At 40.7% G+C, this 12,644-nt stretch overlaps 1 protein-coding gene across 4 annotated transcripts in view; it reads right to left on the bottom strand.

Annotated features, from left to right (window-relative positions):
- The window catches only part of MIA3 (MIA SH3 domain ER export factor 3), a 181,665-nt gene that overhangs the window by 139,401 nt on the left and 29,620 nt on the right, over positions 1–12,644 (bottom strand). For all 4 annotated transcript variants that reach the window (XM_033935451.1, XM_033935452.1, XM_033935453.1 and 1 more), the window contains exons 4-5: positions 5,666–8,639; positions 1,590–1,853 (exon numbers count right to left, since the gene is read on the bottom strand). In XM_033935451.1, coding sequence (XP_033791342.1) covers positions 1,590–1,853; positions 5,666–8,639 — 3,238 coding nt within the window. The remainder of the gene's footprint in view (positions 1–1,589; positions 1,854–5,665; positions 8,640–12,644) is intronic.

Here is a 12,644-nt window from a genome sequence, read left to right as displayed (position 1 = left end):
GCATCAACCCCTTCTTTCTTCTACTGGTTATGCCTCTCTCTTTACAGCCTAGCATCCTTCTGACTACAGCCACTGCTTTCTCATATTCCTTCAGATCCTCAGACACTATCACTCCAAGGACCCTCTCTCCTTCAGTGCATATTAGACTCTCACCTCCCAGCACATATGGCTTCCTCAGATTTCTACTCACCAAATGCATCACGCTGCACTTCTTTGCATTGAATTTTAGTTGCCAGACCTTAGGCCATTCATCTAACTTTTGCAGATCCTTTTTCATGTTTTCCACTCCCTCCACCCTGTTACAAATCTTGGTATCATCTGCAAAAAGGTATACCTTATCTTCTAACCCTTCAGCAATGTCACTCACAAACCTATAGAACAGAATCAGCCCCAGCACCGATGCCTGAGGCACTTCACTACTCACCCCTCCTTCCTCTGAGCGAAGTATGTTAATTGACACTAATTTGGATTTATGCACACATATGCCTAAGGGCTATTCTGTAATGCTGTACACCCAAATTGTCTTGCACACATCTCAAAAGGGGGCAATGGCTATTGCAAAGGTATGGATGGGTTGGGGTATTCCTAAAATTTGGGTGATAGAACAGGGTCTTTTATGTGTGCCCCCCCCCCTCATTCGTTTTCTAGTCTTCCCTTTTCCCAATACCTCCATCCTCTCTCAGGACACTTGAGAATTCTCCCCAAATTCAGCTCAGTGCCTCTTGCAAACCACAGTTCCCCTCTTCTCCCCTCACCTCATTCAGAAAATTCATTTGTACAGCATAGGATCTTTCTTCTGACTCAGTCCCTTCCCTTCTGTGACTACAACTGCCTTTCTACCCAAAGTCTCTGCTGCTAGTGATACTGGAAGCAGGAAAGGTAGGCTCATTGACTTAAGGGAGAGAATCAGAATGCTGAAGATAAAGATGTTGAACTCTAAAAAATGTTAACATACATTAGCTACCCTAGTTTCTTGACATTAGTACAAAAATCTGTGGAATCCTAATCCGAGTCCATCTGACAGGGCCCCCTAAATGAAAACGAAATGCACACCGAATCATTAAAAGGCAGTAGTAGGGGGTTATTTCCAATCTGTGTGTGTGTGTGTATTTCACTGCGTTTGTGACTAGGAGAGGAGAGGAGATGGGAGAGGCACTTTGAAAAGAGCAATTCCTCTACCGCGTCTCACTGTATCAATGTTTCTATGCTGTAGAAGCTGGAAGTGCTTCTCCCACAGGAACGCATTGGGTTATTTTCTTTGGGGGGATGGGGGCTTATTTCTCTGGAACCTTTGGGAATTTTTTAATTTGATTTCTTTTCACCAGTTTTTCCTCCATTACAAATTTGGTCCCATACCTGAAATTCATGTAAACCGTTCTGAGCTCCCCTGGGAGAACGGTATAGGAAATTGAATGAAATTAATGAATGAATTTTCGGCGTGTTATTTTGCCTCCAAACATTCTTGACACCTTATATACAGTATATAACTTTTTTTTTTAACATCCATTAGGTTGGAAAGAATCAAGAGCTTTCCTTTCTCCAAAAATATGCATTTTTAACAGTGTATAAAAGTAGGAAAAAAATCTTACTGGTTCCAAACTCTTCCATGCTGCTTTGTGCTGAATTAGCTGACCCTGAAGAAGACATGCCATCTATCTCCTTATTATATAAGAAGTCTAATTCTTCTGCAATGCTTTTATCTAGCTGTGCTTCTTTTGTTGATGGCATTCTTATATCCTTGTCGTCCAAGAGAGGTTTTTTGCCTTCATGGTCTGAGAACTCTGGCTCAATCCTTCCAGCTGTATCAGATCCTACTGACTGTTCTTTGTTCAATTCCACATCTTTGCCACTTTCTATGATAGAGACAAAATTTGAATAAGCAACCTAAGTACTAGGGAAGCTCCATTTCTGTCCAGTATGGCACATACTGGCATTTTTTTTTTTTTTTTGCTTAACATTTGCTACCTGATCATTAAGCCACTGGATTTTCATGTTACATTTCCTCAAAGGGTTTTGGACCAAAAACTAAATAGCAATAGCTGATTAGAAAAAGTATAATATAGAACTTAAGACTAACGAGTCAAGAAACTAAATTAATTTTAGTGTGTATGCATGTAGGGGTGGGGGAAGGTATGTATACAAAAATCAGAAACTGGAAATAATTGAATATCTAAAATTTATTTTTGTTTCTTAATAATTGAAGTATTCAGTTTTTTTTTAAATGTTACCTTCCTGATAGCATGAAATAGTGGTTATAAGTGATGTAGCAGATTTTACTTTTCTTATTCCCCCCCCCCTACTTTATAAAATTGTAGCACGGTTTTTAGTGCCAGCTGTGACGGTAACAGCTCCAACGCTCATAGGAATTCTATATGCAGAGATTTTACTGCTACTGCCAGCACTAAAAATCACGCTATGTTTTTATAAGAGGGGGTTAATTTCTCCTGAAAACATTCCTTTTTTTGGAGCTTGGTTCTAATTGAGTGTGCATTTATAGAGGAGTCCTATTACTAAGCTGTGGCAAAAAGTGTCCTTAGCATATCCTTACAGGAGTTTTTCCCCATGTGCTAACACCATTGTTACTGCAGCCGGAAAATGGCCAGATTTTCCACCTTTTGAATTAATGGCCATATTGCTGTCAGCGCATGTCCGTCACCAAAAAATTAGGTGGTGGTAAGGGCTCACATGCCAATCAGTTACTGTGTGGTAATGTGGCAGTGCAAACTGATTGGCAGTCTCTGCCTCAGAGAAAAATTAAGAAAAAAATTTTGGCATGTGGTTTGCGCATGCATATTAGGCTTTTACTATAGGATGTCTCAGTGCATCTCGCAGTAAGCCCTTGTAAGTTGGAGTAAACACAGCTTAGTGACAGGAGTCCATAGGATGTTATTCACCATATAATTAAGTTCACATAGTCTTAAACTTTCTTTTTCTGTAAGAAATGGAGCTAATTTTCAGGTTACAGCAAGTTTCCCAGTAACAAGAATTTTGATAATACATTGAAGATTGCATCTTTTAACAATTTCCTGATTTGATTTTTAGAAATAGAACTTTAAATTACTTTAGTTTTATAATAAAATGATAGATGAAATTTGTTTTATGTTCATTCATGAACATGTTCAAAGTGTGACATCCTTTGATATTTATAAAACAGTAGGTAAACACTGTTTTCTACTTATAAAATGGGTACTGCAACAGGCCAACAGATGCTGGGGGGTTAGAAAGACAAGGCTTTCTTTACTGCTACCAATAAAGTACATTTCATAGCATTCCATCCCTGATGGCATGCAAACAGAGCATAAGAAAAGCCATGCTGAGTCAGATAAAAAATCCATTGAGACCATCTTCTTGTCTCTGGCAGTGGTCAATCCGAGTCACAAATACCCAGTAGATATCAAAAAGTAGAGCTACTGTATTTCATGTCCAGGAATAACTAATGGCTCACCTAAGTGTATCTGGCTAGTAATTTTTATGGCTTTTCCTGCAACAGATGTTGCGGGTTATGTGATTTGTTAAAAAAAATATATATATGTTCTATGATTTACTCTCTGTTGGTTGTAAATTTCAAGCGGTGTGCTCCTAACTTTTAGTGAAAAAAGTCTAGCAAATTTTTTAAAATTCCCTATTTACCCAATGTTACCCATTTCATGATTTTTAAACATCTGTCATAGCTCTTCTGTCATTTGTTCTCCAAGATGAAGATCTCTAACCTACTCAGCCTTTCTTCATAAATCAAATGTTCTATCTCCTTTTATCATTTCATCAACCTTCTTTGAGCCTTTGTTGCTGTATCCTTTTTGAGATGGAATGACCAGAACTACATACAATACTTAGTTCTGTCACACCATGGACCTATAGAAAAATGATATTCTCAGTTTTGTTCTCCATTTCTTTTCAAATAATTCCTAATATTGTTTGTTTTTTTTGGACAGGTATGACGCACTGAGCCGAAAATGTCAAAATACTATCCACAATGGACTAGATTCAGTAAGCGGTGCGCAAATTTGGGCATCAATTAAAAAAAAAAAAAAAAAAAGTAGCACTTAACACCAGGATCCACACCCAGTTCTGGGTGTGAGAATTTACATCAACTGAAACTTGGTGTAAATCCTCGCACCTAAATTAGGCATGGATCCCCTGAATTCTTTAATACTGCACGCATCTTTAGTGAGTGACTCTCCCATAGCCACCCCTTTTTCAATTGCAGACTAAGGGCTAGATTCACAAAGCAAACCGATCGTGCACCGATTGGTTTGTGAGCTGATTTCCCTCCGGTCCGATTCACGAACCTCTTCTGCGATCCGCTTCCAGTCCGTGCATGCAAATGAGGGGAACGGCATGCAAAGTAGGCAGGGACCCGATTCACAAAACAAATCTGGGACACCGATTGGGCTGGCCGATCAAGAGAAGAAGCGACTGTTGGGGGACCAGTCGCACACGTCTCTGCTGACTCTCCTGCTCCATTGCCACCCTGCACTCTGCCCCGATCTTCCAGCTAAGCCTGATGCTGTCAGTCTCGGGTTTTTTTTTTCCCCTGCAAACAACATGGAAACCTGTCCAGTCCCGATCTTCCAGCCCTGCTTTCTCCCCCATGTCCTCTCTGCTCTGAGCCCTGGATCTCTGCCGCCTTCCCTGCAGTGCAGCCCTGCTTTAAACCCGCGAGCTCGCACTGCAGGGAAGGCGCAGAGAGCAGGGCATGACCAGCTGACAGTCAGTGAAAGGGAAAACGCTGGGGATAGCCCTTCCCTGGGAGAGCAGGAGAGTCGGGCCTGGAAAAAACCCCCCCATCAAAATAAAAATAAAAAATGGACACAAAACACATGCGCAGGGAAAGCAGATGGTCTGCGCATGCATCAGGATCGCACACTAGCAATCCGTGTAGGCAGAGGGGGTGTTCCTCCAATCGCCCTCATTACAATATTTGGCTGTTGTGAATTGGTCAGGCCTGCTGGGATCGGACCTGGAAGTCAGGTTAGTGAATCTAGCCCTAAAACATTAATGCAGGCATCTTTATAGAATACTGTGTTGCAAGATACACTTTAAATTGTTAATCAATGCCAATAATTGATTATGGCGCTCAATTATTGGTGCCGATTGGCTTGTTAGTCAAATTAAATTGCACATTCAAATTGGGCACCATTTACAGAATCTGAGGGAATGAGTTTCAAGATTATTCTTGGGTGATGACTCCTCAACTCAAAATGCAACATTATTCCAGCTACCTTTATCCTTTCATTTTAATACTTTCATAAATTTAGGTCTGATGTATTGGCTAACTCTCCAAGGGCTCCTTTTACAAATGCAATGAAGCCCAGAGGGATTGAATCAGCTTTGCTGCATTTAACCATTTGGGAATCATTAGCACGGCTTTGTAAAAGGAGCCCTAAGTGTTTAAGCTGATCTGATTCAATATTCTAAATATACACTCTGTCTTGCTCTTCAGAAACAAAAGTTCATCTGCAACTGTTCTAGCCAACCTATTTTTATTTTACACATAAATTGATGTGAACTTTCCTTTCCATAGCACCAGGCTGTATTCAGCCAATCAAGCTCGACTAGCAGACATGCCTCCTTCCACCTCTAGTGGTGGCACAGACTTAATGCCTAGTGTACTCATGGTGAAATTTATATAGTAAAGGAAAGCATCAGTATAATTTATATTTACCTGTAGATACCTGAACTTCTGGTGCCAATGGTTTGCTATCATCAACCTTTAAATATCTGTGCCTTAGTTGATAGGCTATTTCCTGCAGATCATCCAGGATGATGTATTCTTCATTAAGCATGTCTTTTCCTTTAGGCTTCCTTTCTTCATCAGCCTCTACATAGTCCAAAATCTTTTCAACTTCATCCAGGATACTGGATTCTGAAGATTCCAATATCTGATCCAAAGCTTTTTCAATGTTCCCTTCATCTCGATTACCTTGCTGAGCAAGTTTCAGCTCAGATTCCATATCATGAAACATGGCTTCCACTCGGAAGAGGTTGTGGATCCCAAGGAATCTTAGAAGCCTTTCTATATGCTGCTCATTTAAGTATGTCCTCATAATGGTGAGATTTTTCACCAAGTCATTATACTCTGGAATGATCTCACTGATATCCTCTTCATGTGCATAAAACAGCTCATCACTTAATGTCACACTATCTTCAGACTGTTCATCCCTTGTATGTGCTTTCTCTGTTAAATCTTTTGGGTTATCTTCAGCCTCTACTGTTATGTTATAGTTTTCTTTGCTTTCTAGATATGCACTGGCTTTACCACTCTCCATGTTTTCTCTTACATTTTGTAGGGAACTCATATCATTTGGCAAAAGTCCTCCCTCTGTACCTGGAAATACATGGTCATTGCTGTTTTTCTCAGTCAATCCATATGTTTCAGACTGATCATCATTTTGAGGAGGTTTTGTCTCTTTCAGCATTTCATTAATTTCAGCTGTTCCCCTGTGTTTTATATCCTCTTTATTTATCTCATCTGAACCAGTCACACTGATTTTCTTTTTATTTTGCTCAAATATATTGTTTGCTGTTTCTTCTGACTCTCTGATTTTGTCAACCATTTTGACTGTCTTGTCTGCTAATACTAGGTTGGGGACCATATTATCTATGTCTAAATCATTGGTATTTTCATCTTTTGTAAGTGTCTCTCTTAAGAGTTTTGCATGTGCAGCATTTTCATCTTCAAGCAGTTCTGAAGCTTCCTCTTGAAGTTCAGATTCTGCATCTGTAACACCTTCCATTGAATCTGTATTGGAAACCCGGTCCACATTATGCTGGCCATTATCTGTTTCTTCTTGAATGACCATTTCCTTGTCAACTCTTATGGTGGTTTCTTTTTCAAAATGTTTGTCGTTGTCTATTACATCTTGATTACTGCTTTTCTGTTCTTTTATCTCCTCTTCATCTGAAGACAGCTCTTTATCTGTAGCTTTGGTCTCTTCAGCCTGTTTACTGGACAGCTGTGCAGCTGCTTTTGTCTTTTGTTTTTCACTCTGTTCTGCCATAGAGATGTAAGACTCTTGCTTGATTTCTAGCACAGTATGTTTAGTTTCTTCCCCCTCAGATTTTGTCATTTCTTTTTCCTCCTCATGTGGTGCTATATGTTTGCCTATACTTTGGGGCAAACTGGTGTGCTCCCATTTCGAATTGAATGCCATTTGGAATTCTTTCAACAGGAGATCCATATCCCCATCAAACATTTTTATAGATTGATCTTGATTATCCTGGAACCCCTCTCCTATTTCATTCTCCCTTTGAAATTCACTCTGTTCTGTGTTTTTATGGACAGCAGTTCCTTCTAAATTGTCGAGACCTGGTGCCATCTCATGTTTAGTAAATGTTTTTCTTTTCTGTTCTTCAGGCAGCTGAGCAGTTCTTAGGCTGTCCCTGGAGTCCAAAATGCTTGCAGCTGAGGACTCTGTTTCAGCATTAAAGTTTTCTTTGCTATATTCTTTGAGATGTTCATCTGCTGTGTTTCCTTTTTGTTGGGCTTCTGTCTTCTCCATGCCAAGGGAAAAAAATTCACTACCTGTTGCATCGGTGGTTGGTTTTGCCTTATCTTTTTCCTTCTCTTTCTGTTCACCAGAGTCTGATCTATCTGGCTCTGTGACTTCATGTGTATGTTCACTACCAGTGACAATAGTTAAAATGGAGTCTCCCAATGTGGTTAAGATGTCTTGTCCATCTTTCTTTTGCTTAAGTGATTCTTCAGTCTCTGTACTTTTGTTCTCTTCATCAGGATTGTTTTGTGCATCTGTTTTGGAAAAAGCTGATGGTTCTTCCACCTTCTCTTTTTCATCCTTGGACTCCATGCCTGACTTAGCTCCTGCTGCTTCATAAGACAGTAAAAGGGTTTCCTCAGATTTTTCCTTAACTTCTTCTTCCATTTGTGTATCCTGATGCTCTAACGTCACATCTTCTAAGTGTTTATTTGTAGAGGTTATATGCACTGTTGTCTCATCATCTGTCACAACAGCATCTGCAGTTGAACCCAATTGAGTTTTCAAGACACTTAACCTTTCTCTGTTTAATGGTGTATAGGCTTCCATCTTTTCTTCCTCTCTGTTTAATGGTATATAGGCTTCCATCTTTTCTTCCTCTCTGTTTAATGGTGTATAGGCTTCCATCTTTTCTTCCTTTTCATCAGACTGTATATTATCTCTAACCTGAGATTCTGTGAGAGTTTTGGAATGGCTATGGTCACCTTGGAATAGTAATTCCTCTTCCAGTATTTTTACTGAGTGCTGAACTACAATGAAGTCATCAACTATAATGAAGTCATCATCTCTGTTTGTTTGTAGTGTTTCCTCCAAGTATGCTGTCTTTTTTGAGGGGAAATGATTGGTGGAGTCCAGTGTATTCAGCTCAGAAAAAACTTCATCATCTTTCTCTCCAGATTTCTTGTCATGCTCTCTATTATCGGAAATTTCAGAGCTTTCATTGGTGTGTTCCTCCTGAGTTTCATCTTCTGAGATTTTATGGTCATTTTCTTTATCAGAATCTTCTTTGGGTTCTGCACTGGGTAAACCACTGGAAGAGGATTCAGCCCATGAGTCAGCCTCTCCTGTTTTCTTTAAAAGCTTCTCCACATTATAATTATCAAAGTCATCTTTTCCTCCCTCAAAACAAACAAAATCTGTTTCCTGGAATTGAAGGAAAAAAAAAAAAAAGCATGAGCAATTAATAAAGATTTTCATCTTAACATCAATCAGTACTACCTATAACATTAATTTATAGAGAGAGATATCAGAACACTATAAATACTTTGATTCAGATTCACAATACTAGAAAAGAGAAAATCATTAGGCTTAAACTGGGCAATCTAGAGGACTTGTAGGTGGCCCACTCAGGGCTCCTTTAACAAAACAGCATTTCCGATTAGTAGTGCGCTGAATACAGAGAAGCCCATTTAATTCCCGTGAACTTCTTCGCATTCAACACACACCAATCGGTAGCACCGCTTTATAAAAGGAGCACTCTGAATGAAAATTCCAAATTCCAAGCAAAAAGACATATAGGGCTCCTTTTATGAAGGTGCGCTAGCAATTTTATGGCATGCACTGGATTAGCATGCGCTAGCCGAAAATCTACCGCCTGCTCAAAAGGAGGCGGTAGTGGCTAGCGCGTGCGCTATTCCGCGTGTTAAGTCCCTAGCGCACGTTCGTAAAAGGAGCCCATAGGGTGCTGATGGCCAAATGATGTCCTACAAGGCTATATCTGCTCCCAATTCCGAGTGCCTATGGCAGACAGACAATGAGTGTCCTGCAAGGTTCATAGACAAAGGCGCGAAAGACAAAGGCGCGTGCTGACAACTGAGCGCAAGACGGAGGTGCACGCCGAAGAAAATTACAGTTTTTAGGGGCTCCGACGGGGGGTTTTGTTGGGGAACCCCCCCCCCCCCGCTTTACTTAATAGACATCGCGCCGGCGTTTTGGGGGGTTGTAACCCTTCACATTTTACTGTAAACTTAACTTTTTCCCTAAAAACAGGGAAAAAGTTAAGTTTTCAGTAAAATGCGATGTCTATTAAGTAAAGTGGGGGGGTTCCCCCCCCACGCCCCCCCGTCGGAGCCCTAAAAACAGTAATTTTGAGCGGCACGCACCTCCACACTGCGCTCAATTGTCTGGGTGCGCTTTTGACCTGACACCGTCCTGCAACAGAAGCAGCCATGGTTGGTGAAAGGAGAAACAGAGAATTATTTAACATCTAATAAAGCAATGTGGTTGTCATGTAGTCCACCTGAATATATAGAAATAAAATACAAACGAAAGAATATATCTTTTTATTGGACTAAATATTTTTTTGATTTCTGAACATCTTATGTAAGAAACTGCCATAAAACCCACAAGTAAATTGCGGTAAATTAACATGTTGCAGACATTCATCTTCACCCGTCTTTATTTTTCCTAAAAACAGGTTGCAAAACCACAAGCATCTCATTGTCCGAAGTCACCAACAAATGTATTATTGCATCACTTCTGTACAGCATACTACTGGAAACTACAAATCAAAATCATTCACTGTTAGGAATGTCTGCTATTTTCAGGCTTCATAGTCAAGAGAAGATAGTCTGATCTTGGTGAACCATGACATGGACATGTTAAAGAAAATCTGGCATAGCAAAGATCCCGGTTAACCGGGACTCTACTGTATTTTGTTGTTATCTAGCAATTTTTCGTGTGTCTAAAAATGGTTGCACTAAAATGCAGTACCATAAATTCAAATTATACAATTAACAATGTGTCACAATTTTGCAGCAACTGTGTATGCTCAAAGTGGTAGTCCCCAGCTGTAAATACAGGGCTTCAGGAAGTTCTTAACAGCCTTGTACATTGGTCTGTGTGGCAAGGCTGTCCCAGATCATCTGCTGACACTTTGCCCATGATTACTGTTCTGATCTGAAATACTTTTTTAAAGAAATTATCTCTAAATTAATGGCGGAATAGAAATCCCTAATGTAATGTAATGTAATGTAAATTATCATATCAAATACAAATTATTGTTTACAAAAGTCTATATTACTGTGACATCATTAACAGTAAGCTGGCCCCCTGTTTTTTTTTTCAAAAGGTAGCTTTATAGTGCAAACATTTTTGAGTGCACAAAAATCATCAGGTGGTCATGCTAAAAAGTCTGTATTTTGCCATGTTTAATCTCATTCCACTCGGCCCATACACATAGGTCTCGATGTACTAAGGATACCGACTCGATCGCTGTTGGCTGATTCTCTGGTCGATTCTCCTGCAGCGATCGTTGCGCTATCAAGTTTGCATGCAAACGCAACCAATCAATCACTCAGTGAGCGATTGACACATGCACAGAGCCCTAACAGCAGTGACAGGGGAAGCAGTCTCCTCATACTGCTGTTAGGGCTTCTTTTTTTTTTCAGTGGCACAGATGTTGTGTCTGGGTTACACACCCACAATCTGTCCCATTTAAAAAAAAAAATAATAAAGCCCCCCCCCATGCACCAGGCATACCCCAGCTACCGTCCCCCAACCCAAAAAAAGGCAGGAGGGATGCTCAGTCACTCCTGCCACATAGAACACCCCATGCCATGCCCCCTCCCCTATGCCAGGCACCCCAGAGACACTGCCATTCCCAAACCCTGCAAAAATGGCAGGAGGGATGCCCACTCTCTCCTGCCACCAGATGATCCCCCCACCCCCAAACCTCCCCCGTATATTTTTAAAATGCTAGAAGCAGGAAGCCCGCTCACAGGCTCCTGCTTTGGACCCACCTGTGTAAATGTCGGGCCTTCCCCTTCCTGGTGCATCATGTGATGCACGGTGTGGGGCCAAAGGCCCTGATTGGTTCAGACACATAAAGCCCCTCCCAAGGGGTGGTGCCTTAGGTGTCTGAGTCAATCAGGCCTTAAGCACTTTCTTCTGTATCCAGTCTGCCCAACCTGATTCAATTTAATTTTTTTAAATTTTTTCTTCTTAGCTATTTCTGGGCAAGAATCCAAACCTCTACCCGGTACTGTGCTTGGATTCCAACTGCCGAAATCTCCGTTAAAACCTACTCCAGCCCATCTAAACCCTCCCAGCCATTGAAGCCCTCCATCCAATCCTCCATTTGGGTCTTTATCTGCCGTCATCTACTATGTATGCTCCGACTGCCTCTTCCTGCACTAAAGTCGGGCCTTACCAATCAGGAGCTGTGTGTCGGAGTATACAGTGAGTGATTTCCTTCACTCGCCTGTACTTCAAGCTGCTCTCTCCTGCCTCTTCCACTGCCCTCTCCAGTCTCCCCCATGAAAAACTGTATTTGAGGTTTTTCAAGATTCGCGGGGGTTCCTAGAACGGAACCCCTGCAAATTTGGGGGGAGTACTGTATTACCTTTTACATAATATTTATGTTCATTCCTCCTACCTTAAGTGTTTATAAAAACATTTTCTTTTTATGTGTGTGATAGTACTTCAGTCTTATTTCCTATTTGCCTCCCCTCCTAATATCCTTGTGAAGCACGGCAACACTTAACTGGATCCTGTCACCATCAGCGCTGGTTTGAAACTTTAAACCAGCGCCGATTGCTTTAAAGCGATTTTTCCCACGGAGAAAATTTTCCTGTGATTTAGTTGGTTTTACTTAGGCTCACGTTTATTTGTGTTGCGGTTTGATTTGAGACCTTTACAAATTAGGGACCCTTGATGAAGGCGTGTTAACCAAAACACAGATTCCCTGGTTTGTTACAAAGGTGGTGACACTAACCACAATATATATTTGTTTCAATAAATCTAGCCTGCATCTTGTACTCCCGTCTGCAGTTTTTCTTTGTTAGGTCCAAAAGGACAAAAACATTTTTGCAGCTCCTTCCCAGAGATAAGCAGCTTTCTGAGGCCTATTTGGCTAATAATTGTGTTTGAACTTTTCCACTAGGAATTTGTCCAAGCTCCTTCAAAACCCAGCTGTGCAAGATGTTGAGTGAAAAAAGAAAACCCAACTACTCTCTCCAATTTATTTTAAGTCAGCTACTTGTTGGTTTCACGGAGTGTTCTCTGGTCTAGGTACAATTTCGAAGACAGAAATAACTATTTCCTATTTACCATTTCACACCATTCATGATTTTATAACTGTCTACGAAATCCCATATTCTCCATGGTGAAAAACCCCAAACTGTTCTGCCTTTCTTATAAGAGACTTTC

The sequence above is a fragment of the Geotrypetes seraphini genome, chromosome 3 (assembly GCF_902459505.1).
Source record: "Geotrypetes seraphini chromosome 3, aGeoSer1.1, whole genome shotgun sequence".
In the NCBI taxonomy this organism is placed as follows: Eukaryota; Metazoa; Chordata; class Amphibia; order Gymnophiona; family Dermophiidae; genus Geotrypetes; species Geotrypetes seraphini.
The sequence above is the reverse complement of the archived record's forward strand: the minus strand, read 5'-3'. Positions and strand labels throughout refer to the sequence as shown.